The 26,267-nt window shown below is 46.8% G+C and overlaps 1 protein-coding gene and 1 long non-coding RNA gene across 2 annotated transcripts; one reads left to right on the top strand and one right to left on the bottom strand.

Annotated features, from left to right (window-relative positions):
* The first annotated feature begins 6,810 nt into the window (after positions 1–6,810).
* LOC120426717 (AT-rich interactive domain-containing protein 2-like) lies at positions 6,811–7,839 on the top strand. Its single transcript, XM_039591493.2, has 2 exons — positions 6,811–7,398; positions 7,458–7,839. Coding segments are annotated over exons 1-2 (336 nt in total). The 5' UTR covers positions 6,811–7,396; the 3' UTR covers positions 7,792–7,839.
* A 17-nt stretch (positions 7,840–7,856) lies between these two features.
* LOC128092582 (uncharacterized) lies at positions 7,857–15,228 on the bottom strand. The gene is made up of 3 exons (XR_008211902.1): positions 14,736–15,228; positions 8,998–14,666; positions 7,857–8,873 (listed from the first exon to the last, which is right to left on the bottom strand). It is a non-coding gene; the product is annotated as an uncharacterized LOC128092582 (long non-coding RNA).
* Between the last annotated feature and the right edge of the window lie 11,039 nt (positions 15,229–26,267).

The following is a 26,267-nucleotide window of genomic DNA, read 5'->3' as shown; positions in this document are numbered from 1 at the left end:
TGATGTTTTGTTCATCTACCGTCAACCCCTCATGGTAGTAGGGAGTCGTTGGCCAGGGCTCAACCTCGTGGTGAGGGAACAACCCGTCGATGATCCGTGACATCATTTCTGGTGAACGATCAATGGCAACCGCGCCACTCTTCAGCTTAGCCATAACAATCCGATAGGCGTTACCCCATGGTGCATTGTTGGCTTCTTGGCAGAGGTTGCCGAAGCAGTTCCTCTTGCTCTCTTTAATTGCCTTGCTAAGGGTAGCTTTGGCGAATTTGTAGATCACCCGCCTGGCTTCCCTCTGCTCTTCGGAGCGAGCTCGTTGGAGTTTCCTCCGGGCCCTCAGACTAGCTGCTCGGATGGCAGCTATATCCTCGTTCCACCAGTAAACTGGGGATCGCGCGTTTCTAGGCTTAGATTGCCTCAGCATAGCTGCATCACTAGTATCAGTCAGGATGGTCACTAGCCCGTCGCAGTCGAGTTCTAGGATGTCCCGAGTGGCACTTTCTCTTCTTAGCGCTTCGACAAAGACTTCCTTGTTCAGAGTCGATGTCTTCCACCGGCACTCTTGTCGGGAGGTCGGTTGCGCGGGTCCGCGGGCCACACGGCAGATCCTAAACGTTACCGCTTGGTGATCGCTGTGAGTGTAGCTCTCGTCCACTTTCCAGTCCATGCTTGCCATAAGGCTGGGACTACAGAAAGTAACGTCAACGATTGACGAGACTCCGTTCCTGCGGAACGTGCTCGTGAATCCTTCATTGGCTAAATCAACATTTAGCCTGGCAAGTGCCTCAAGTAGGTCCTGGCCTCTACGGTTCGACCCTTGTTCTTTCCAGTCTTGCCAGGCTTTCCAGTCTTCGGTTCAGACTCCCACTTGGCCTTCTCCTCTTTGAGGCCCTTCAGTTCTTCACGCAGGATAAGGATTTCCTGCTGTGCCTTCGCAAGCTCTGAAGAAAGAGGTGATTGGGCCCCTGATTGAGACTCACACGAAGGTGGTGTGACGGTCGTCTCTTTCAGGGCTGCTACCTCGGCGCTGAGCGCCTGGTTCTGCTCGCGAAGTGCGTACACTTCGCTGTCGAGCGCAGCTGGGATGGAGGCCGGCTTAGCAGCTGCAAGCTCCGCAATGGTTTTGGATAGCTCCTCAACCGTGGCTTGGAGGGCTGCATTCTGCTCCCGTAGCGAATTAAATTCACTGTGGGTTACCTGGTCCTCTACTTCGATGGAAGAGTGAGAATCGTTGTGGACCTCGAGGGCTTTCACCCTCTCCTCCAGCAACAGTCTCTCAGCTTTCTCCGTACTAGCCTCCTCAGCGAGGGTATTGTACTTCGATCGCATCTCCTTCCAGAGTTCCTCCGCTTGACGCACTAGTACCGTGAGTGACAGTTCAGATCTGGTGATGTCACTTCTGATATTGCCAGCGCTTCTGATATGCTCGTTTAGCCTTGCGACTTCCTCGAGGGTGTAGTAGACGTTAGTCTTGCTACCCTCGGGCAGGAGGTCGTTTAGCACCACGTGCGCTCGTTCGCGTATTGCGTCGCTATCTATGGTAGGAGGTTTTCTCCTATTTCGTCCCGGGATGGGCGGTAGTTTCGGAGTTATCATCCGCTCTATCGGCCCTGTCCTCACACGTTTTGGGTCCCCTAGGATCTTCTCCTCAGAGAGGGATCGCTTGTAGGTCCCCACCATCTTCTGCCTTGCACCAGTCTTCGCGAACTGGTACACAGCATTTTTCACGATCAGCGGGCCATTGACCGCAGTCTCAGGCTGGTTCGCTATCGCCACGGCCGGTACTACTAAGGCAGGCTGGGAGGTAGTCCCCCCAGACTCCGCGTTTTCCACCGGACTTTCTTCTTGATCCGATGCTTTGGGTGCATCGGAACCCTCTTTTGAAATTTTTGAATTTGACAACATGCTGGTTCATCCCACGAGTCGCTAGGGAAATATACCGTCCGCCACGCCATTGCCCTGCATTAGCGCGGTAAGGGCTACAATACTGTGGGGTGCGCCCTGTTGCCCCACAGGCTACCGTTCGCGACTAGGCTGTTTTAAACCCTCCTAGCCATGAATCCCTCGACACGGATCGCTGCACATCTTGGATTTAGGTTTGTGAAGTATGGGCCTTTGAACGCTTAAAGCGGCATTCATTCGCTTTGTCGGAAGGATTTATGTAACGGACTGGTGTGGCTTTTTGTAGGAAAACAACAACAACAACATTGCCCAAGTTGGATTCCACCACGTCCTGATCGACTTCCCGCTGTTGGTCCGGGTGCTCAGCAGTGTAAACATGCAAGAGCATTCAGCTATCCGCCAACTGCAACCCGCCCGGTAGCCTCAGCTCAGCTCCCGCGGGGACCTTCACATGTCCCCACGGACCGGGTTATGACACGGTGTGGCAGGAAGCTATTGTTCATAAGCTGGTAGTAGCCAACTTCCCACGGTAGAAGTTTTCAAGTGAACGTCAACGGTGCACTGTCGGCCATCCACGGAATACCATGTGGCGTGCCCCAAGGTTCGGTTCTAAGCCCAACGCTGTACAACATCTTCACTGCTGATGTACTGATGATTAACGGAGTGTCGTATGCGTTCTTTGCTGACGATACTGACTTTTTTGCAACAGACAACGGTCCGAAAATTGTCACAATCAAACTTCAAGCTGCTCAGAACCGTCTGGAGGAGTTTCAACAAAAGTGGAGGATCAACATCGACACTTCCAAGACGCAAGCCATCTTCTTTTCGCGCCGAAGAGCGCTCAAGTACCTCCCGAGTTCCAAGGGCAAAGTCTGCGGCTTGGAGGTGGATTGGTCCAAAGAGGCCAAGTATCTAGGCCTTGCCCTAGACACCGGGCTTCGCTGCGACAAACACATCGACCAGACGCTCAAAAAGTGCCAAAACTGACGAAGCCTCTCTACTCGCTGGTAAACCGACGCTCCCGATTACAACTCCACAACAAGCTGTTGCTGTACAAAGGATGCAGATCTCCACCCGACAATAGTAAGAAATTAAATTATTTAATTTATTACCGGCAGAAATTAAATACATTAACGATTGTTTACGGTCAAAACATCGCCACATCTCCTTACACTACATTGATTTGACAGTTTGACACCGCGTGTGTTTGTTGTTGTTTTAGGTGCAAAATTTGCGTTCTCGAAGAGCAGGACGAGCAGCAAAGTGCAAGCGCAGCACAGACGTTTCCCCTGATGTTGCCCTACCGTTGCCACCCTCATCACTGCCGAGTCTTCGACCTCCATTAGACCCATGACGACCTTCATCACCCGGCGGAAAAGCAATCGCCGGTTGAACGTAATGGAACTCTTTTCGGGAACAGAATATTGTGTATTTGTTCACATCCAGCTTATGCATCAAAGTCCTTAGCGATCGGCAATGTGGCATTTTTGTTCCAGACCAAGGGGCCGACTTAGGAGGGGGGCACGGGCCCTTTGCCCCCCCCCCATACATACCATACCAATCAGCTTAGAACACCATACGCGGTGCCCGTGCTGTATCAAGAAGGTTGTTCCATGTTGCTCGGTTCTGGGCTGCAGCTCGCCAGTCTCCTAGGTTGCAGATCTTTCTTAGGTCCGCCTCGATCTGATTACCCCATCGTGCACGCTGTGCTCCTGCTCTACGGCCTGTGCCACCATCCGGTCGCTCGCGGTCAAAGAGCATCCTGACAGGATGGTCTTCGTCCATCCTCGCGACATGGCCGGCCCACCTGAGCCTCCCGATTCTCGCCAGTGTGACGATGGTCGGTTCCCCCAGCAGCGCGTGCAGTTCGTGGTTCATGCGCCTTCGCCACTCGTTCTGAGCTGTACGTACTTCACCGTAGATCGTTCGCAGCACCTTCCGTTCGAAAACTCCAAGGGCTCGTTCGTCCTCTTGCCGCAGCGTGCAGGTCTCATGGCCATAGAGGGCAACCGGTCTAATCAGTGTCTTGTACAGGGTCAGCTTCGTGGCGCGTTGCACTCGATCAGATGTCAAGGTTTTCCGTAATCCAAAGTAGGCGCGATTCGCGGAGTGGATACGAGTCCGGATCTCTAAGCTGGTGTCGTTGTCGGCCGTTACCAGCGATCCCAAGTACACGAATTCGCTCACCTCCTCCAGCACATCGCCATCCACAGCTAAAGGGGTGAGTCTTGGGGGGTCAACGTCCTTTGAGCCCCTCCCTTTCATGTACTTTGTTTTCGTCGTATTCATGGCCAATCCAATTCGTCTTGCTTGTGTCTTTAAGGCGGTGTAAACCCTTTTCACCGTCTCTAGGTCTCTCGCTATAATGTCAATGTCGTCCGCATAAGCAAAAAGTTGGACTGTCCTGTTGCAAATCGTGCCTCTCGTGTCTATGCCCGCTCTTCGCACAACTCCCTCAAGTCCGACGTTAAACAGCGCATTGGATAAGCCGTCACCTTGTCGTAACCCTTGATGCGATTGGAAGGGGTCCGCTAGCTCCCCTGCCACTCGCACGTGACACATCACACGATCCAAGGTAGCCTTGATCAGCCGAGTCAGTTTGTCCGGAAATCCGTTCTCGTGCATGATCTGCCATAGCTGTTCGCGGTCGACTGTATCGTAAGCTGCCTTGAAATCGATGAAGATGTGATGTGTGGGCACGTTGTACTCACGGCATTTCTCGAGGATCTGCCGGAGTGAGAAAATTTGGTCCGTGGTGGCCCGAGCGCCAGTGAACCCCGCTTGATAGGGGCCCACGAACCTCCGTGCGTACGGTGTCAGCAGACGGAAGAGGATCTGGGAGAGGATTTTATAGGCCGCGTTGATAAGCGTGATGCCGCGGTAGTTGCCGCAGTCCAGCTTATCGCCCTTTTTGTAGATGGGACACACGACACCATCCATCCATTCTTCTGGTAGTTTCTCCTCCCTCCAGATCTTAGAAATCACGAAGTGGATCGCCCTCGCCAACTGCTCTCCTCCATATTTGAAGAGCTCACCGGGTAACCGATCTTTACCGGCGGCCCTGTTGTTCTTCAGCTGCCTGATCTCCTTCTTCACCGTCTCCAGATCAGGTGCCGGGAACTGTTGGTCAGCAGCGGGCGACATCGCCGTTGAGGTGCTCGTTGAAGAACTGCAGCCACCTGTTCAACACCTCGCCTTTGTCCATAAGAAGGTTTCCCTCGGCGTCCCGACAAGTGTTGGCTTGCGGCGCATAGCCTTTGCGGGACCGGTTAACCTTCTCGTAGAACTTTCGCGTCTCGTTCTGCCGGAACAGCTGCTCCATTTCGGCGCGATCGCGATCTTCCAGCTGGCGCTTCTTGAGCTTGAAGACCGTTCTCTGCAGTTTCAGCGCTTGCTTGTATCTGGCTACGTTCTCATCAGTTGCAGCTCTCAGCTTCACCGCATAAGCTGCTTTCTTCTGGTCAAGTAGCCGCTGGCACTCCTCGTCGAACCAGCGCTGCTTTCCAACTCGGACCGTACTACCTAGCGCGGCTTCAGCGGCACTGCCGATGGCCGAGCATATTCTGCTCCATCCATCGTTGAGCGAGGCAGCGCCGAGTTCCTCCTCCGTTGGCAGGCTCGCTTCCAGCTGCTGCACGTAGTGCTGAGCCGCAGCCGTGTCCTGCAGCCGCTCGGTGTTGAACGGCGGTGGGAGCCGGCTCCGTCGTCGGTGGTACGTCGTCGACAGTTTTGAGTGCATGCTTGCACCCACCAGGTAGTAGTCCGAGTGGATGTCCGCACCGCGGTACGTGCGGATGTTCCGTATGTCCGAGAAGAATCGGCCGTCGATGAGGACGTGATCGATTTGTGTTTTTGTTCGTTGGTTAGGCGATGTCCAGGTGACTTTGTGGATGTCTTTCCGGGGGAAGAAAGTGCTCCGTACCACCATACCGCGGGAGGCTGCGAAGTTGATGCACCGCTGGCCGTTGTCGTTCGTGACGGTGTGCAGGCTGTTCGGCCCGATCACCGGCTTGTACATCTCCTCCCTTCCTATGCGGGCGTTCATATCTCCGATGACGATCTTGACGTCCCTCTGCGGGCAGCTGTCGAACTTCTGCTCCAGCTTCGCGTAGAACGCTTCCTTCTCGGCATCGGATGATTCCTCGTGTGGGCAATGTACGTTGAAGATGTGATAGTTGAAGAAACGGCCTTTAATCCTCAACCTACACATCCTGTCGTCGATCGGCTCCCAATCTATCACACGACTCCGCATCTTGCCCAACACTATGAAGCCGGTTCCCAGCTTGTTTTCGGCTCCGCCGCTCTGGTACATGGTAAGCTCCAAAGCATCATCCTCCCACATCTTCGCTCCCTTCCAGCACATCTCCTGCAGTGCTACAACATCGAAGTTGCGGGGTTTGAGCTCGTTCAACAGAGCGTACTCATACCCATCAAAACGTAGCGATCTGCAGTTCCACGTTCCGAGTTTCCAATCGGTGTCCTTTTCGTGCCTAGGTCTGTGCCGTTTGTTCCGGATCCTTATTCCTTCTTGATTGTTCGTAATGTTGTTATTTTCGGTATGCAGCCGGATTGGGGCTGCGATACCTAGTCTCGGGGTGGGGCTACCACCTTGAAGCTACCGAGACCCAGCTCCGGTTTTCTCTCGACACCGTAACGGGGGCCTTTCTCACGAGGCCTAACGGCATAGCTACACCCTCCGAAGAGGATGGAGCCCCCCTTCCCTGTCAGCATACTACCAGAGTTCCCACCGGTGGTACGCCATGTCCAGTCGTTCGCCAACCCCCCCCCCCCCATTTTGACCTTTTCCTTGGCGAGATAGGCTGCCCTCCAATTTGCCCACCCTCCCCCCCCCCCCCATACTCAGTCGGAACTCGGCGCTGCTGTTCCAGACACTTCAAGAAATTACCAACTCAACACGGTTCCAGAATTGATACGAATTTTGTTGAAATAAATGAAACAACAGAGTTGAGTTATTTTATTTTATTTGTCTCTTTTCAATCAAATCTACCAAAAAGTCATCACCTAACTAAATGCCACTCCAAGAAACTAACCCTGCACACAAAAAAATATTACGGTAAAGACAAAAGTAACTTATTTTTGATTTAAAAAGTTGCTAAAATTTGTTTGAGGGAATGTTTTTTTTTTTGTGTTAAAAATGAAATCTTTTACTGGTAAAGTTTTTATAAATCTCCTTACTAACTGATTTAAAAGTCTTAACTTTTAATACGACTATAAAATTTATTTCATTTTGACGTCTCGTGTAACCGAGTACGCCTAAGTTCCAAATGTAAACAAACACTTTGGTGGGTCCGGTGCACCGCGGTGGTGCTGGTGAGTCTAGGACGCAAAGTAAAGCCGACGCGGAAATTTTTTTGAGCCAAACAGCAGCAGCGGAATGCCTTCGAAGGAGGGTGGTGCGGGTGCGGGACGAGGTCTATTGCTCGAAAAGGACAAGGCCAGCTTCCTGCAGGAACTGTAGCTGTTCCAGGACCGGAATATGTAAGAAGGAAGCTTGGGTGTTTTGTGGGGTTTGTGATTGATTATGTTTGTTTTTGTAGGATGGGAGGTAGGAATGTGGATTCGAACCGGTTGTATTCGGTGGTGGTGGCCCGGGATTGGTGGTTGAAGGTCATGTCTCGCGAGGACTGGGGCGAGATTGTCGAGGAGATGGCACTGCCGAAGCGTTACATGAACAACGAGTTTGCGTGGAAGGAGATTAACGTTTGGTTTTTGGACAAGTACGAGAAAGTTAATTTTCACGGTGAGGAGAAGGATCCGACGAAGAGGAGGACGATGAGAAGCGGCATAATCGGAGGTGGTCAGCGCAGATATTACACTCGGTGCCGGCGTTTTACAACACCGGTGAGTATTGAGAATGTGTGCAGTGATTAGCCAACTTCACTTACTTCCATCTCTTCTAGCAACTTTCTGCCCACAAACGCTCACGCTCACCAGTCGGGAAACGTCGACCACCGAATCAACGGGTTTTCGAAAGTGACCGGTGGCGTACCGTAAGAATCGGTACAGCTTGGACTCTGATGTTGGCCTTGAGCAGAAGCGTTAAATGCAATAAAAAAATGTTTTCAGCATGGTGTTTTAAAGTTTTAAAAATAAATATAAAAATCAAGCTCATTTTTCTGAAATTATCACTGTAGTATTAAAAGTTGTTTATTCTTGCCATAAAAGGTTTCTTATCTAATTAAAAGTAAAACACTTTTACCGATACAACGATTTTGTTCCATAAATGCATGGTAGTATCAAAAACTTTTCAACTTTTAAATTAAAAAGTTTGAACTTTCTACGAATATTCACCAACGCGAACTTTTAATCCATCGTTCGTTGGAAAATTTAAATTTAGAATATTTTTTTCTTTGTGTGTGGTAATGTTTGTTCTTCCTTGGCCCCTGGTCCTGAACCTGCGAGCGTTAAAGTGGCCAGCTACCTGAATCATTAGCCGGATTAATGACTCCAGCAACCGAGCGTAAATGCACAGGATTTCATTTCCCCCGGTGCCGGCTTGTTGAAGACATCGCTGTCACAAGCCACGACCCGCTGCAACGAAATATTGGTGGTGTCCGACGTCTGATTGTTATTTTTAAACTTGAATTGCATCCTGCAAGGCCCATCGCAGGATCTTCGTAATCGATGAAACCGCACTTTCGCAACTTTTTGATTTGCTTGGCCAATGTTATCAAATTCTGCCGGCTCCAACTCTTCTCCGCCTATGGCACGTTGACACCGTCCTGCTCCAGAATCTTCTCCGCATCTTTCTTTTTTTATCCAACGAGACCAAGAATGTCTAGAACTCAGCTCGAAATATTCGATAGTACAATAATTAACAAGTCCATTTTTTTACAAGCGCGAAACCAAAACAAACTTGACAGCCGAGCGCGCGAAAGAAACACGAGGCAAACCAATGTTTTCAAAGCAGGTGTGGCGCTGTCAAATCTCAAATGACATTAGGAATTTAATTCCTTGATAGAGCTTTATGACGTTTCGCGTACGCACACTAGCGCACCATCTGATTTTGCTGGCCGGACAAAATTTAACCTCAATCTTTTTTGTGTACGTACACGCAATACATGCGCACGTAGAAACCTCTATGTATTAAATACCGAAAATAATATATTAAGGCCTTTATCACGTCCCTCGATTTGGAACGACGGTTTTTTTCCCGGTTACCCAACATTGCTCGCGCCACTCCTGCAGTTGTTCCGGAACCGGTCGCAGTGGATTCAATAGCGTGTTACCCATCCTGCAGGACACCTCCGTGATTTGCAAATCACCCACTCACGTAGTCACCGCGCAGAATGAAGGACCGCCTGGACGTAACGCCGGCCTTATGGCACGTAGGCCGACGTGAACATCTGGTGGCATCGCAAACAGCGAGGTACAGGCCGCAAAGTTAAAGTTTGCTCCGACTGAAGCAGATTCGCGACGGATTCGAATGCCATCTTGGACACAAAACGTAAGTTTGTTTACTCTTTCGTCCATGTTTGGGAGCCAGCAGGAGAACCGGTAAAAAACAAGTGTTACAGGAGGTGGGTGGAAAGGCGACCCTTCCGAAAGAGGAACGGAAGCTATCTTTACCAGAAATTTAAGTTATTTAAATGGAACAACATATTGTTTACGCATCCGAAAAATCGTCAAAGAAGAATCGTTTCTCTGTACCAAGCCTGTGCATCGTGCTGAAAAATGCTATCATTTCCGGATGGTCGTCCCAATCCGAAGAAACCCCCACCGAAGGAATTGACCGTGCATATGTTCCAGTTGGAATCGCAAGCGTTTGACGAATGGGAGAATGGCGGGATGAGGAACCGGTTATGCTCCCGGCGATGTTTTTTTTTCGAGCTATCAAGACGCTGTTGATCTCAACTGCAGTAGTTAAAACGCACCTGAGATCACCCGAGGTGCACGTGATAGTGAATAACAGCATCACTTGCTCGCAGTACATCCTAATGTAATCCATTCTTAAAAGGTATGGATATGTTTCTAAAGTTGTATTGGAGAGAAAAAAATATGTCAGGTTTAGCAACGAAAATTTTTTTTTTGTTTTTCTCTCCGTGCACAGTCACAGCCCAAAAAGTGTGACGTCATACCATTTGTTTTGGTAGCGGTATACTGGTGATTTAGGAGTTTTTTTTTAATTGCGACGATTCGAAGGAACCTGTGCCGCGCAAGTGTCCTTCTGCCACTGTTTGGCCACTCGGATGACAAACTGTAAAAGGAAACTTCTCATACAGGTGAGTATTTAGCATACTGGAAATTATAAAAGTTATGCAAGTTAGATTTGAACCCTTTTGAATTTGTTCCAGCTGCGTCAATAATTCCACTGAGCAATTCTCTACCAAAACCGGAAAGTGATTTTATTTGTATTTTTTGATTTGGCTCAAACTTTGTGTGGGCCTTCCCTATGTTGCGGCATTGGTTCACCCATACAAGTCTCAATACAATTTTGGCAGCTGTCCATACAAAAATGCTACGTAAATATTCAAACAGCTGTAACTATTGAGGGATTTTTTTTATCAATTTGGTGTCTTCGGCAAAGTTGTAGGTATTGTTGAGTACTATTGAGAAAAAAATTGGTACACGGAAAAAATAAATGGCCGATTTTTTTTATTAACTTTTTTTTTCATAAAAACTCAATTTCCCAAAATAGCAGGCCAAGGATTGATACCTAAGAGCATGCAATGGAACTGATCTTGTTGCGTGCTCTTCGGTTGACGTCCAGGTAAAGAACATCCTGGAAGAAGCGCAACTAACTACATCCGTAGTTCTGTTAGATCATCCGAATTATCTTGATCAGAACAGTATAGCTCCTATTTTCTTACCTCCACGTTGGCTTGGTTTTCATGACGACCTAGCTGATGGCCTGTGGAAACGCCTCGTAAACCTTTGACCACCGCGGGACAGAGTCGAGACGGCTGTAAGAAAGGGGCGGGACAATGTGGGAAAGGGAAGTAATTTATGATTGTAGACGGTATTGTTTCGATTCGCAGTATGTTGAGTCAACTGCTGTGGATGTACCTGAAACATCGCACAACGGGGTTTCTCTTCGCTTTATTCTCAGCTACCACCTATCTCCTATTTTTATTTTGCTCTACTGATTCTTACTTCTTCACTGATTCTTCTATTTAATATCCATCATTTGATTTTGATTTTACTAACTTTTGATTCTCTTATCTCTCAAAGCTTTTCCATTTTTTTACCAACTGATACTGCTGTAACAAACTTTGTTTTTTTTTCCTTAAAAATATACTTTTCTTAATGTACTACACACAAAAAAAATATTTCCGAATGTTACATCATTTATGATGTAACACTTTTGCACGTCATTAAACCATTAAATTTAAATGCAATTTGATGTAAATTTGCAACAAATTATACGTAAAAACATGATTTTACGTGTGATTCAACCGTTTACGTCGAATCTCAAGTTTACATGAACTGAGTTCACATGTGATTCATTTTTTCCGTGTCGAGTAAATTCACATATTTTTTTCTGTGTAGTGATATCAAGTCTATTTATAATTTGCCTAATCTTTTTTTGATTTTATTTCGAATTTATTTATTCGAATAATTGTTTATCTGTCCTATAAATTATCATTACTATCATCTAAGCTTGTTTTTTTTTTATCGCTATTAATTAACTATTGTCTAACTTTACATCTACTACATCCAGCTTCTAATTTTTATTCTTTAAAATACAATCATCATTCTCTTACTATTGAATCTTGATTTTTGTTAAAATATATTCTCTTTTACTGTATATTTCTATTGTTTTCAATCTTCACCCTTTTTCAAACAAGTGATGTTTGAGCCCATACTCAATTTATGGAATGGTTAACGTGAAGACTTCCATCATTGTCATGATTTTTTCTTCAAAGTTATAAATTTTGCGTCGCTTTCAATATTTTGACAAAATTCCTTCAACAAGTTGTTTAGAATCATGCCCTACACATGCTAATTCCTTTTGGTAACGATTATCCCATTCCTTGTTAAGTTATGGAAATCGTAATTAATCAATGAGTTGCTTTGAAGAATTTGAACGGTTCGCGTCGCGGTAAACAAGCCGGATTTTCGTTGCCGTTTCCGTCTTTGTTTCCCCCCCGATTGTGTGTGTATTTCGACCCGGGTGATTTCGGGATGTTTGACAGTTGCTTTGAAGAATTTGAACGGTTCGCGTCGCGGTCAACACGCAGGATTTTCGTTGCCGTTTCCGTCTTTGTTTCCCCCCCGATTGTGTGTGTATTTCGACCCGGGTGATTTCGGGATGTTTGACAGTTGCTTTGGAGATTTTGAACGGTTCGCGTCGCGGTAAACAAGCCGGATTTTCGTTACCGTTTCCGTCTCTGTTTCCCCCCCGATTGTGTGTGTATTTCGATGCGATGTTTGACAGTTGCTTTGGAGAATTTGAACGGTTCGCGTCGCGGTCAGCAAGCCGGATTTTCGTTGCCGTTTCCGTCTTTTTCCCCCCGATTGTGTGTGTTTTTCGGTCCGAGCGGTTTCGCGTTTTCGCATTTTATTTGGTTTTATCTTTCCACAGCCGGCTGTCTAAGATTGAATCATTTATGCTAAACTCAACACCAAAAAACCGGGAATAATCTCATCCGCATCCTTCGACTGTTTGCCTTGAGAATGCATAATACATCACATCATTAAACAAAATTTATTGATTATTGGGTCGCATCATCCTTTATGATGAATCCTGGCCATTACACTTTCCCACTAACAAAATCCCAAGTAGAAGTAGTTTTCCGGCACACGTGGGGGTGTGGATATCGTATAGAACCCGACCTTTGTAGCAACCTGTGCTAACTAACATTCCCGTCCCAATCCCCCCGAGATCTACAAACTGACATGGCGGGCGCCGTTGGTGGCCAATGACTGTAACCTATTTGCTTCAGATCTAGTTTTAATGATCTTGATGTTTTATCTTTTAAACGCATTCATACATGCTGTTGATAAGGGAAACACCATTAGATCGTTTAAGCGTATGGTCAGTTGTATTGATAGGATATTACGGTCCTGTTCAGCAACGGAGAAGGACAACCATGGGTGGTCTCTCATGCTCATTGTTGCATACGCAAGAAATGGACATCCCTCGTCAGCTAGACTCACTGGTGGTAGTGAAGCTACCACACAGCGATGATGTCACAAGAGCTCGACATCCACCAAAAGAGCTCCAGCCGCCATCGCGCGCAGCCGGCGCGTTTGGCGCAGCTAGTTTTAATTCGTTGTACTGTTCAGTTATTTGTTTAATAAATGTCGAGGTCACAAAACTCATGCTCATGCTCAAGTCGTAATTAATCAATGATTGCCAGCTAGGACGTCAATGACTGTGCCACAAAATTATATAAATTTTGAAGCACAATTGATTTAAATCAAAAATTCCTTCAGTGGCTTCAAGAAGGCAACAACCGGCAGATGCGGATTCCTTTTTGTGCTGAAATTCGTTTAATTGCAATTAATACACAATTTTTCATAGCAACAGATAAACACGACTCAACACTAGGAAAGATTTCAGGAGAAAACAATACACAGTAAAATAACAACTAGTTTTTGAATTCAAACTTAAATCTAACAGTTTTTGCTTTAGTGAAAGTTGATAGGCACACTTTAAATGGTTAAGCGCTTATACTTACATCAAACCCTACGCAATGTACCACCCCCGGCCGAGTTAAAATGCGTAACCGGAAAAGAAGGTGTGCATGCCTGGCACGAACACTCAAAGCGTGTTCTAGCGTATTGCTCGTACTTATTCAGAGCAAGGGTAAGATGTAGGTGTAAGGGCAGTGCGTGTTCGTCGGGAACCTACACAGAAAAAAAAAATTCGGTAAATTTACATCATTTATGATGTACCAAAAGTGCACGTCATTAATGATGCTAATTTAAATAAGATTCATTTTAAATTTACATGCCATCCATCGTAAACGAGCCGAACCAAAAGGGACTTCAAAACTTGTAAATTTCCGATGAAATCGACGTAAATTTACCGAAGATGTAAATTTTTTTACCCCGTTGAATCTAGAATCTGATGTAATTTTCAAAAGCATTACGATTTGTAAGAAATGCTTATTGTTTAGTTTTAAATTGATTTATTCTCAAAACAAAACAAAAGCATCCAATTCCTAGTGATAAAAAACGTACAAATCATAGCTTATGAAAAATAAATCAAAATCTAAATCCAACGGGGGTATAGGGGAACTTTATCAATTCCCATCGAGAACCTAATGTTGGCATACCAGAACTTTGACATCCGGTTACAGCTTCTTAAAGGTTTTTACAGTTCTTCTTCAATCGATATCAAGTGATACTGTAAGTGTATTACAAAAGTTTTGCTAAATAGCTTTTTTAGCTGCGAATTGAACTGAAACAGGACCGAATCTATTAGTTTAAACAAAGCATAAATCATTCTTTTATTACCGTTTAATTGTAAACGTCATCGGTTGACCATAGTAAGACTTGTAATCCGTGATGATCGCACACAAATATTGATTGGTCGCGCATGTTGGCCCGTATTGCCTTGCATCGTAGGACGGGATCATCTGCTGTTGTGTTGGCCAACTCATCCAGGTTGGCTCTGCTACAATCTGCACTGGCCCGCAAAATTTCTTAACCAAACGACCTTGGTCCGCCAAAGCCAGCGCAGTGGTGGTGTCGTGGAACGAATGCCGCAAGCCGGTAATTTTAAGCGTACGACGGGGGCACCGTTTAGGCAATCCGCTTGCGGTGGGAATTTGCGCGTCTTCGAACGGTTAGCAGCTCTGAAAAATAAATAGGTTAAAAACAACAATAATCAAATTGCTGAAACAAAAATCTACGGTTAAACTAACCTGTCGTCTTTGGCGGATAATGCCACGAGGTATGACGGGAAACCAGTACGGAGGGCTTGAGCAAGGCTCGATTCGGAACCGACCTCCACCGAGGATAGATCCCCGTCGTCGGCCAACGGAGGGAACCACCAATCGAATAACAAAACGGTACGTTTTGACTGCTGTTGCGTGGACCCGCACCGTTTGGCCCAAGTGACGGATAATATGGCAATCGCAGGAAACTTGTCGAGATCGACAATGGTCCATGGTTGTAGTTTAGCTGATAAGGCGGGAGATTGTTAGAAATGCCTTCAATTCCGATTCCTCCTTTCAACTTACTCTACTTCAACTTTCAACTTACTCCGGTCGGAACTTCATTGCTCGCCCGGCGGGCAGCTTCGAGTCTCCGAAAACTGGTGGTTGGCGAAGCATTCCAGAAATCCACGACTCGCTTACAGGAACAGCCGCAGCAGTTCCGGCCAACACTCTGGCACCACTGTAAATGGCTAGAACGTTTGACAGTCACCAAAACCTCGAAGAGCCCACGTAATAGTATTAGTGAAGAGCCCACGTTGTTTATCGTGGGCTCTTCACTAATACTACTGCGTGGACTCTGTAAGTATAGCAGTATTGGTGTTGTCTGTTTGTTTACACTAAATCTTCAAGAAACATCAGTTTTTCTGTGTGCAAATCTGTTACGAAAAAAGGTGAGAACTGTTGCATCCGATTGACCGGGAAGTTTTGCGGGTAGTACTGGACCGGGAACTGGCCAAGTCCCGCTGTTGATCCTTCCGAACAACTCGCTGCAATCTCCGGCAGGGAGTAACCAACCAAGTGCAGAATCATCCGTGATTCCGATGATTGTGGCGGAGCTGGTCTTTCCGAGAATCCTTTGATAACCTTCTCCGAGGACTGCCCCACTCCCGCTGTCGACTCGCACAGGGAATCGAAGGAATCGCGTGCTTGTGTAGAATCCGACCTTTTGTTGACTGACAAGAAGTTCATCGCGAAGTGGTCCGAACAAATCTGTACTTTGAACTTGCAAAACCGTCTTCATCACCACTTCGCGGAGCATTTATCCATAGTCTCTGGCGGATAGGGTCCTTCGGGAACTTGTATTTGGAAACCCGTCCCGTGTCGTTATTTTTTTATTAAATCATTTCAACAATTTGAAATTATGCCTTATTTTACCACGTGGTTTGTTTATTTTCAAATTTTGACAACAAATGCGTTCTTCATCTTCTTTGTTGTCTTCATGTTCGCGTCGAACATTTAGGTTTCATAAACATGGCCGTCGTGACAGAGGGCTGGTTCCGGCACAACGTTGCTTAAGCTCATATCCGTCCGCTCTAACCACATTTACACAATTTCCCTCGTCAAGCACTGCCTCAGTTCGTAAACCACCAGCTTCATGTTGTCCCCGTAAGTTGCCAACTTTGGCCAACCACCAACGTTCGCCGGTAAACCACAACAAACAAATGCACCAAAACCTGATCCAATCTTCCTCGAGTTGTCCGGAGTCCGCAAACTTCAAAGCAAAACATGCCAGTGAGGAGATCGTCCTTGGCGTGGAACGGCTGGCCGGAACGGACTTACTCCGGCCCGGATGTGCAACGCTAAGAACCGAAAGTATCCAAACTAACTGCACTTCGCGAAACGGGCCAAACCAAACTTACGTGATCTTAAGAAAATGCAGAGAAAGCACAAAAATTGCAAAACAAACAAACTGTACACGCTGCAAGAGTTTTAGTTAGAATTGTGCACGATTACGAATAAGTAATCATTTTAGCTTGGTTAAACACTAAATTCAATGTCCACTTCCATAATAAGCGTGTATATATTTTGATTTTGCTCGGAAATCATTCAAAATATTAGGACAGTGTTCAGCTGTTGTTTTGTATCGTGCGTCTTTGCCAGCAGTAGAAAATTTCTGCAAAGAATCTGCTAAAAATAACAAAAACGAGGTAAATTGAAGAATAATTATTGATTGTTCAAATTCAAATAATGGTTTACTTAGCGGATTAGTTCGAGTAGAATGTGTGGCCCAGTGGCTTTGTTCCGGCACCCGTTAGCACCGGTGTGGGAGTGGAGTTCGGCGTGTTGCGGAACGGATTCTGCGGCGGAAGTTGCAGATAATGTAGCTCATTGCGGGCTGATCGTATTTTCTGGCTCTGCGATTCCAGGACGGGAGTAAGATAAAAGCTGTTTTGGACCCGTGAATACAAGAAGTCTGGAGCAACATTTGAAAGGGGCGGTACGACATTGCTCTTACGGCCTTTCGTCCCATTTAATCGCGTGTAATCATGTCGCAATGTCGTACCGCCCCTTTCAAATGTTGCTCCAGAAGTTTAACACCTAAACTCCCAAGCTCGAGAAAAAGGGGAGTTTATATGGAAACTCCCCCTTTTTCTCGAGCTTGGGAGTTTAGGTGTTAGCATTTTCTCCCACTAAGTCAGTCATGTTTCATCTGTTGCAGATGATTCGAAAATCTTCGAGCTTCGAGAAATCAATCACAGATTTTCAATTGGACGCAAAACTTAGTTTGCCACTAGCAGCTCACCCCGCCCACACTTGTTAAAATTCACTTGAGTTCACTGTTTACAATCAAACAAAAATAGGTGTAAACAAACAGTCTGTCCTGCTTACGTCAGAAGATGTTTACATTAGGATCGAGCAGGACAGACTCTTTGTTTACACTTCGGCTTTGGCCTATTTACATTGTTTTGCTTGGTTTGTTCTATCGAAACGAAACATTATCAAAATAATGAGAACAAGAACAAATTTTTAATCAGGGCTCCGGAGTTAGAAACAAACCGCATCTCAGATTGGCAAACCTTGCATTTCTGTTTTAATAACAGTCGAAACTTTACCCACTCACGATGAAGTTTGACAAACTAACCTTGCCAGTGGTCCGGCGGGATGAACCGAGCAACCAAACCGGCCTGCTGCCGCACAAAATTGTTTTGATTTTGCTAGCTGTCATTCACAAACAAGGCAAAGCATTGGAATTTTCCGTCAACCAAAACATTTACGTGAAGCATTTTTAAATGTGTTTCATTGTTTACATGCTTTTCAAGCATTCAAATTTGTGGGTTTTCAGAAACAAAATATTCATTTAGATGAGATTCACCAGTTACATAGAATCTCATTTTACATTAGGGATGTTTATGTCGCATTCAACGGTTTCAATCAAGTTTCAAATTTACATTAAGCAGTTTTACATTGAAAACATCGTTTACGAGTCGGGTAAATTTACACTTTTTTTTCTGTGTAATGCATAAGATCGGCCAAGGCCCGTTCTTACACTGAAAATTGCGAAAAACTCAATTTCCCAAAATACGTATTTTTTTATTTTCGAGATTTTTTGGTATATTTTAGGGGACAAAACTCCGCAACTTTTGAGCCATTGAGAAGTATGGTCAAAAAATCTGCCGCCGATTTTTTTTAAATAGCGATTTTTGAAAAAATCTAAATTTCATACAAAACATTATTATTATTTTTTTATGTAAAATTGAATTTACAATCGAAAAGTACTTTACAAATTTTTCCGTACTCCGTTTTCAAGATATAGGTAGCCACCGAACATTTGATTTTAGCGAAATATTGCCAGTTTTTCGATTTTTTAAAAATAGTGATAATTGACATAATTGACATGTTATTGACCATTTCTGAAAATATTTTTTTTTTTTTGAAATTTCAGAAAATTTGCTATAAAATTGTCTAAAGGACATTGTAGATTGGACCTCTGGTTGCTGAGAGCGGCTTAAACAAAAAGAAACAGGAAAATTGAAGTTTTCTAAGTCTTATAAAAAAAACCCACCATTTTCTAATGTCGATATATCAGCAACTAATTGCCCGATTTTCAATGTTGAAACATGAAACACTCGTGAAACTCTTTTCGAAAACAATATTTTCAAAATTTTTTAATCAAGACTAACATTTTAAAAGGGCCAAACATTTAATATTACGCATCGGCAAATTATTTTTTCCGTGTACCATTTTTTTCTCAATAGTCCTCAACAATACCTACAGCTTTGCCGAAGACACCAAATTGATCAAAAAATTCACTCAAAAGTTGCAGCTGTTTGAATATTTACGTACCATTTTTGTATGGACACCTGCCAAAATTGTATGGAGACTTATATGGGTGAACCAATGACACAAAATAGCTTCTTTGGTCATAGGAAAGGCCCAAAGTTTGAGCCAAATCAAGAAATACAAAAAATAAAAATGGCCGAAATCGGTCGATTTAGAAGAGAATTGACCAGGACAAGCATAGTTACGGAACCGGAGTCCCATTTCACTGGTCATCCAACTGCTGGCAGAGAAGGAACTGGTTCCGTCGGATTCCGTAAACCCGGGTGTGGTCATTTGGCGGATTGGTTCGAACCTCAGCATGTTACATATCAAATGCCCTAAAATTTTATAGGGAATTATTTTTGACCACTTTCATGACCAAGTGGCCACTTGTCCACTCCGGAACCGGTTCCGTCGGATTCCGTGAACCCGGGTGTGGTCATTTGGCGGATTGGTTCGCACCTCAGCATGTTATATATCAAATGCCCTGAAATTTTGTAGCGAATTATTTTTTACCATTTTCATGACCAACTGGTCACTTGTCTACTCCGGAACCGGTTCCGTCGGATTCCGTAAACTCGGGTGTGGTCATTTGGTGGATTGGTTCGAACCTCAGCATGTTACATATCAAATGTCCTGAAATTTTGTAGGGAATCATTTTTGACCACTTTCATGACCAAGTGGCCACTTGTCCAGTCCGGAAGCGGTTACGTCGGATTCCGTAAACCCGGGTGTGGTCATTCGGCAGATTGGTTCGAACCTCAGCATTTTACATATCAAATGCCCTGAAATTTTGTAGGGAATTATTTTTGATCACTTTCATGACCAAGTGGCCACTTGTCCAGTCCGGAACCGTCGGATTCCGTGAACCCGGGTGTGGTCATTTGGCGGGTTGGTTCGAACCTAAGCATGTTACATATCAAATGCCCTGAAATTTTGTAGCGAATTATTTTTTACCATTTTCATGACCAAGTGGCCACTTGTCTACTCCGGAACCGGTTCCGTCGGATTCCGTAAACCCGGGTGTGGTCATTTGGCGGATTGGTTCGAACCTCAGCATGTTACATATCAAATGCCCTGAATTTTTGAAGGGAATTATTTTTGATCACTTTCATGACCAAGTGGCCACTTGTCTACTCCGGAACCGGTTCCGTCGGATTCCGTAAACCCGGGTGAGATCATTTGGCGGATTGGTTCGAACCTCATCATGTTACTTATCAAAAGCCCTGAAATTTTGTGAGGAATTTTTTTGACCGCTTTCATCACCAAGTGGTCACTTGTCCAGTCCTGAAGCGGTTCCGTCGGATTTCGTAAACCCGGGTGCGGTCATTTGGCGGATTGGTTCGAACCTCATCATGTTACATATCAAATGCCCTGAAATTTTGTGAGGAATTATTTTGACCACTTTCATGACCAAGTGGCTACTTGTCCATCCTAGCTGAAATCAACTAGGAGGATGATGTTACGATCGATCCGGATCTGGTTGGCCAGCATTTGCGTAGAGCATGGGTTCGTCGAAACCTGGGGCTCGCTCCCGGTCAAGCACCTATTTGCGAAGTACCTCGGAATTAAGGACCTGTACGTTGAGTGGCAGAGTTTAAAACAAGTAGTCCCTAATTTCACTTCCTCTCCTAGACTGGCATAGATTTGACCTGACGGCGATTATCGAGCGGTAAAGCCTGGGATCCACAAAATCGCAATCTTTGTGTAAACAATCGTGATCAGGTTCAGTTTTCAATCTGGAGAGTGGTCAGGTCAATAATAGACCTCCGAATGTTGATATTCTTGTTTATCTTTCAAAACATTGAAGTTTGGTACCAATCATGTCCGGTGGACCTCAATTCCGGAATTGTCCCTCCTTCGGAACATCCCTGGGGGTTACCGGGACAATCTGGAGAGTGGCCAGGTCACTCATGAACCTCAAAATTTTGTAGTCGTGTTTATTTTTGAAAATCATGAAGTTTGATACCCATCATGCCCGGTGGACCACAATGTCCCTCCTCCGGAACATCCCTGGGGGTTATCGGGATAACCTGGAGAGTGGTCAGGTCTTATGTACCAATCATATCCGGTGAACCACAATTCCGGAATTGTCCCTCTTCCGGAACATTTCTGGGGGTCACTGGGACAACCTGGATAGTAGCCAGGTCACTCATGGACCTCAAAATTTCCTAGTCGTGTTTATCTTTGAAAATCCTGAAGTTTGATACCCATCATGTCCGGTGGACCACAATTCCAGAATTGTCCCACCTCCGGAACATCCCATCATGCCCGGGGATAACCTGGAGAGTGGTCAGGTCTTTTGTACCAATCATATCCGGTGGACCACAATTCCGGAATTGTCCCTCTTCCGGAACATTTCTGGGGTCACTGGGACAACCTGGAGAGTAGCCAGGTCACTCATGGACCTCAAAATTTCGTAGTCGTGTTTATCTTAGAAAATCATGAAGTTTGATACCCATCATGCCCGGTGGACCACAATTCCGGAATTGTCCCTACTCCGGAACATCTCTGGGAGTTACCGGGTCAACCTGGAGAGCGGTCAGGTCACTCATGGACCTTAAAATGTAAATTTTCGTGTTTATCTTTGAAACGATGATAGCGAGTTAAAGTTATTATATTTTCTTCAAACAACGATCCCGAAACTTTTTCAAGTAGTTGCTCCGAGAGAAAGCAACAAGATGCGCGCGGTCGGCGAAAGAGAGAATGAAGATTGTCAAATCAGTTTTGTGGTTAATTCGTGTGGAATAAGACGTGTTGTTTGTTAATTGGGTACTAAAGCCCTATGTCAATTTTTATGTACAACGGTAAAAAACACGATCAAAAACCATTTCTGATTACTTTTTTTCATTTTAATGCAATTTTTTTTTTGACAAGACAACATTTTTTCGATGGATTAACTATGGTCCCCTTGGAACGAGCTGTCAAGTAGGAGCTTTTCTGTCAAGAAGGACCGCGAGGTTAATTTTTCAAAATTGATTTAAAAATCCATTTTAAACTCTTTGTGGTCGTTCAAAGGGTCATTGTACTCAGGAAAATAAGCTTTATCGCTGTAAACAATAATATCAGCAATCTAAGCTTCATTTTAGGACCCAATTGCGAAATATCTGTGTTTTGCCTTCCTCACTGAGGTAAGGCTATAATCCTGCTCTAAAATTTTTTATTTAAAGCTCGAAACCTCACCTTGATGTATACATATCGACTCACAATCGAAAACTGAACAAATGTCTGTGTGTGTGTGTGTGTGTGTTTTTTTTTTTTGCAAGGTCGGAATCTGCTATCAGACACCTGAGAATTCATTTCTCAGGTAGTGTGGGGTTGGGAAAACAAAAGGAGTTTTCCCGACCCACTAAACCAGTCCTTGAACGCCGTGCCCTTTTCCCCCGGGACCGCCTTTCGGTATAACTTCGGGGAGAGGCGTTGCATTTTCTGCACTAGTCTACTTACAGGATCCATGCCGGGTACTAGAACCATTTCCTGTTCCACATACATATGAGTCCATGCGAGGGTTTAATCGCGCCCAAGAATCGCGTTGCTTTTGATCGGTTAGTCATATGCAGCCCTCTCCTTGGACCATCGAGACGTGTACCGATTTGGTAGAGCCAACCGTCATAACGTGCTCTCCTTCACAGCCACACTCGTGGGTTCTCAACTCCTGTGACCATCGAGACGTGTACCGATTTGGCAGAGCCGACCATCATAACGTGCTCTCCTTCACAGCCACACTCGTGGGTTTTCGACTAGGCTTCTAGTCGTTCCTCCTCTGGTCGTCTCTCCATCTCCGCCGAAGTGATCTGCGTCACCGCCCCGACGACCGCATTCCACTTGGCGATGTCGCTGCACATTCTTCGCACCACATTATCCGGGCTGGTGTCTGCTCCGATAATGGCCAGCATTTCGCTTCGCGCTGCCTCGAAGCGAGGGCAGCTGAACACCACGTGCTCCGGTGTTTCCTCGCAATCGACGCAGTCCGGACAGAGAGGAGACTCTGCATGTCCGAACCTGTGCAGGTACTTCCTGAAGCAGCCATGGCCCGACAGGAACTGTGTGAGGTGGAAGGTGACCTCTCCATGCCTTCTGCTCACCCACGTGGATACGGACGGGATAAGCCGATGCGTCCATCTGCCTTTCTCCGTGGTGTCCCACTCACGTTCAATCTTGCCAGCGATTCGGCTTTCGCAGCTTCCCGGATACCTCTCGTGCCTCTTCGGGTGTAGCGCACGGTGTCCTCCTCCAGTGTGATGCCGATGGGGATTATTCCGGCTATGGCGCCAACTGCTTCCGACGAGATGGTCCTGTATGCGCTTGCAACCCGCATGGCCATCAGTCTCTGCGTTCTGTCGAGCAGCGCTCGATTTCGCTTCGTCCCCAGCGCCGTCCACCATACCGGTCCGCCGTACCTAAGTATGGACGTCGCGACACTTGCCAAGAGGCGGCGCCTACTGCTCCTGGGTCCAACGTTGTTCGGCATCATCCTCGACAGTGCCATGATCGCCTTAGCCGCCTTCTCGCAGGCGTAATCGACGTGACTGTTGAAGTTCAGCCGGTCATCCACCATCACCCCGAGGTACTTGAGCGCTCTCTTCGAGTGCATTACGTGTTCCCCAACTTGTATCTGGGCCTGCTGCACCTTCTTGTGGTTACTAACCAGAACCATCTCCGTCTTGTGGTGAGCGATTCGCAGCTTCACCTCGAGCATCCAGTTCTCGATCATCGCAATGGCCTCCGTAGCCAGAATTTCGACCTCCTCGACATTTTCGCCGGTTACCGTTAGCACTATGTCGTCTGCAAAGCCAACGATCTCCACGCCGTTGGGTAGCCCCAGTGTCAACACTCCGTCATACATTCCGTTCCACAGTGCTGAACCCAGAATAGAACCCTGTGGAACTGCAGCGGTAACAACAACGGTTTTTTGTCCATCGGCAGTGTCGTAGACCAGCACGCGGTTCTCGAAGTAGCTCTTCAAGATCATGCACAAATAGTCAGGCACCTTCATTTTGTGCAGCTGCTGCTATGGCCGCCCAGCTCGCACTGTTGAACGCGTTCTTGACGTCAATCATGACTATTGCGCAGCAACGGTTCCCTCTGCGTTTTTTCTTCCGCGCTTCGTCGGCATTCTCGACCACTTTCCGGATGGCGTCCACCGTGGATCTCCCTTTACGGAAGCCGAACTGCCTCGCTGCTAAGCCATGCTCGCTCTCCGTGTACTTGGTCAGCCGGTTAAGGATGATCCGTTCCAGAAGCTTTCCGAGCAAACCCTATACGATGATGGTTCCCCCGGTGGTTTGCCTGGTTTTGGCAGCAACACGAGCTTTTGAACCTTCCACGGGTCGGGGAAGTGTCCTTCGTCCAGGCATTTCTGCAGGACTGTTCGAAACCTGTCCGGGAATGCTTGAACCGCCGATTTCAGGGCGAAATTCGGGATTCCATCCGGGCCGGGTGCTTTCTTCACCTTCAATCTTTTCGCTACTGCCACAAGTTCTTCGTTGGTGATCAGATGACCTTCGGCGTTACTACCCCCTTCGTCGTTGTACGGTGTAGGAGGCCAGGTCGTTGGATCATGTCTTGGGAAGAGCCCTTCCACAATGACCTTCAGCTTGTCGGGACACGTTTCAGCCACCATCGATGGGCCTCTGATCTTCGCCATCGCGACACGATATGCGCTCCCCCAAGGGTTCGCATCAGCGTCTTGGCATAACTCCTTGAAGCAGTTTGTCTTGCTGCATTTGATCGCTTTCTTGAGCGCGGCCTTTGCAGACCGATACTCCTCTCTGCACTCCTCTCTAGTTGCTTCGGATCTTGCTCTCTGGACTCGTCTTCTGGCGCTGAGGCAACTTGCTCGAAGGGTACCGAGTTCTTCATTCCACCAGTAGGCTGGACGACGACAGTTCCTTGGCTCCAGTCTCCGCGGCATGGTTGTGTCGCATGCTGTCACTAGTTGTGCTGTTAGCTCGTCGGCCCTCAAGTCTTGGGGACCATCGCACCAATGGAGCGCTTCCACGAAGAGACCCTCGTCGAAGTATTGCAGCTTCCATTTCCTCCCGTTGGACCGGTTGCTCCTTTCTGGTACAGGGGCTCGTCTCCCGATGCTGTACCGGATCGCTTGGTGATCGCTATGGGTATAGTCCTCACTCACCCTCCAGTTCATGTCGGCCGCCAGTCGCGGGCTACAGAACGTAACGTCGATAATGGACTCACGACCGTCTTTGCGGAAGGTACTGCTGGTTCCACGATTCGCCAGCCTAACGTCCAGTTTTGCCAGAGCTTCCATTAGGCTATGCCCCCTAGCATTGGTGCATCTGCTACCCCACTCGACCGCCCACGCGTTGAAGTCACCTCCGATAACGATCGGGCTTCGTCCGATCAGTTCGTCGGTCAGACAATCCAGCATCTGCTGAAACTGCTCCAAGGTCCATCTTGGGGGAGCATAGCAGCTACAGAAGAAGGTTCCGTTCACTTTGGCGATCACGAACCCTTCAAACGCCCTCGAGACCACTTCCTGTATGGGGTACCGCCCCATTACGTGTATCGCCGCCATTCTTGCTGTATCCGCGGCCCAGTTTCCGTTGTCGTGTGGAACTCGGTACGGTTCTGCAATAATTGCTACGTCACACCCCGTCTCCGCGGTCGACTGCCACAGCAGTTGCTGTGCAGTGTCGCAGTGATTGAGGTTCACCTGGGACACCTCCATTACTTTTTGCCCAAGGCCAACTTCTTGTACATCGGGCAATTAAAGCCACCCGTTGCATGGCTATTGCCATCGCCTTCATTACAGAGCACGCACTTCGGCTTATTTTTGCAGTCTCTTGCCATGTGGCCTTCTCTACCACATCTTCTGCAACTTTTGGTTCGATCGGGACCGTCGCAATTTCTCGCCTGGTGGCCGAAACCCATACAGCGGAAACACCTCGTCATCTGCTGGGTCACACGAGGAACAGGCCTCAGTGGGCACACCGACCACCCTACTTTGACCTTGCCGGCTTCCAGCAGCTTAGACGCCGAAGGCGTCGATAGTCGGACCGACGCAATTTGCGTGCCGCCGTAGGCTTTCCTCAACCGGATTGCCATCGGTGTCGTGCGGTCATCCAGAAGAACGATCAGCGCATCTTCTAGCTCTTCCTCCGTCGTGATCTCGTCCAGGTTCCTGCACTCAATCGTTGTCTCCGGCGATAGCGCCCTTACCTTCGACTCGTAGCCTACGGCTTTCTCGACGAGGGACTTAAAAGCTGAGCTCTTGACCGCGGGATCATTCTTCAGCTCAAAAAGCATCGCTCCGGTCTGTGTGCGCCTGGTTTTAACCACGTTCTCGCCAAGCTCCTTGAGTTCCGGATCGGTTCGTACTTTCCGGAGGAGGAGGTAAATTTTTTGAAACTCCTTGTCCTTGTCCTTGATTTGTCCTTGAAAATTAACAAGAAAGAGAGCAAAATGTCAAAAGTCTTTTGTATCAAAATTTGGGAGAAAACTAAGATTGCGTAC

The sequence above is a fragment of the Culex pipiens genome, chromosome 1 (genome assembly GCF_016801865.2).
Source record: "Culex pipiens pallens isolate TS chromosome 1, TS_CPP_V2, whole genome shotgun sequence".
Classification (NCBI taxonomy): Eukaryota; Metazoa; Arthropoda; class Insecta; order Diptera; family Culicidae; genus Culex; species Culex pipiens.
This window is presented reverse-complemented; position numbering and strand designations above follow the sequence as displayed.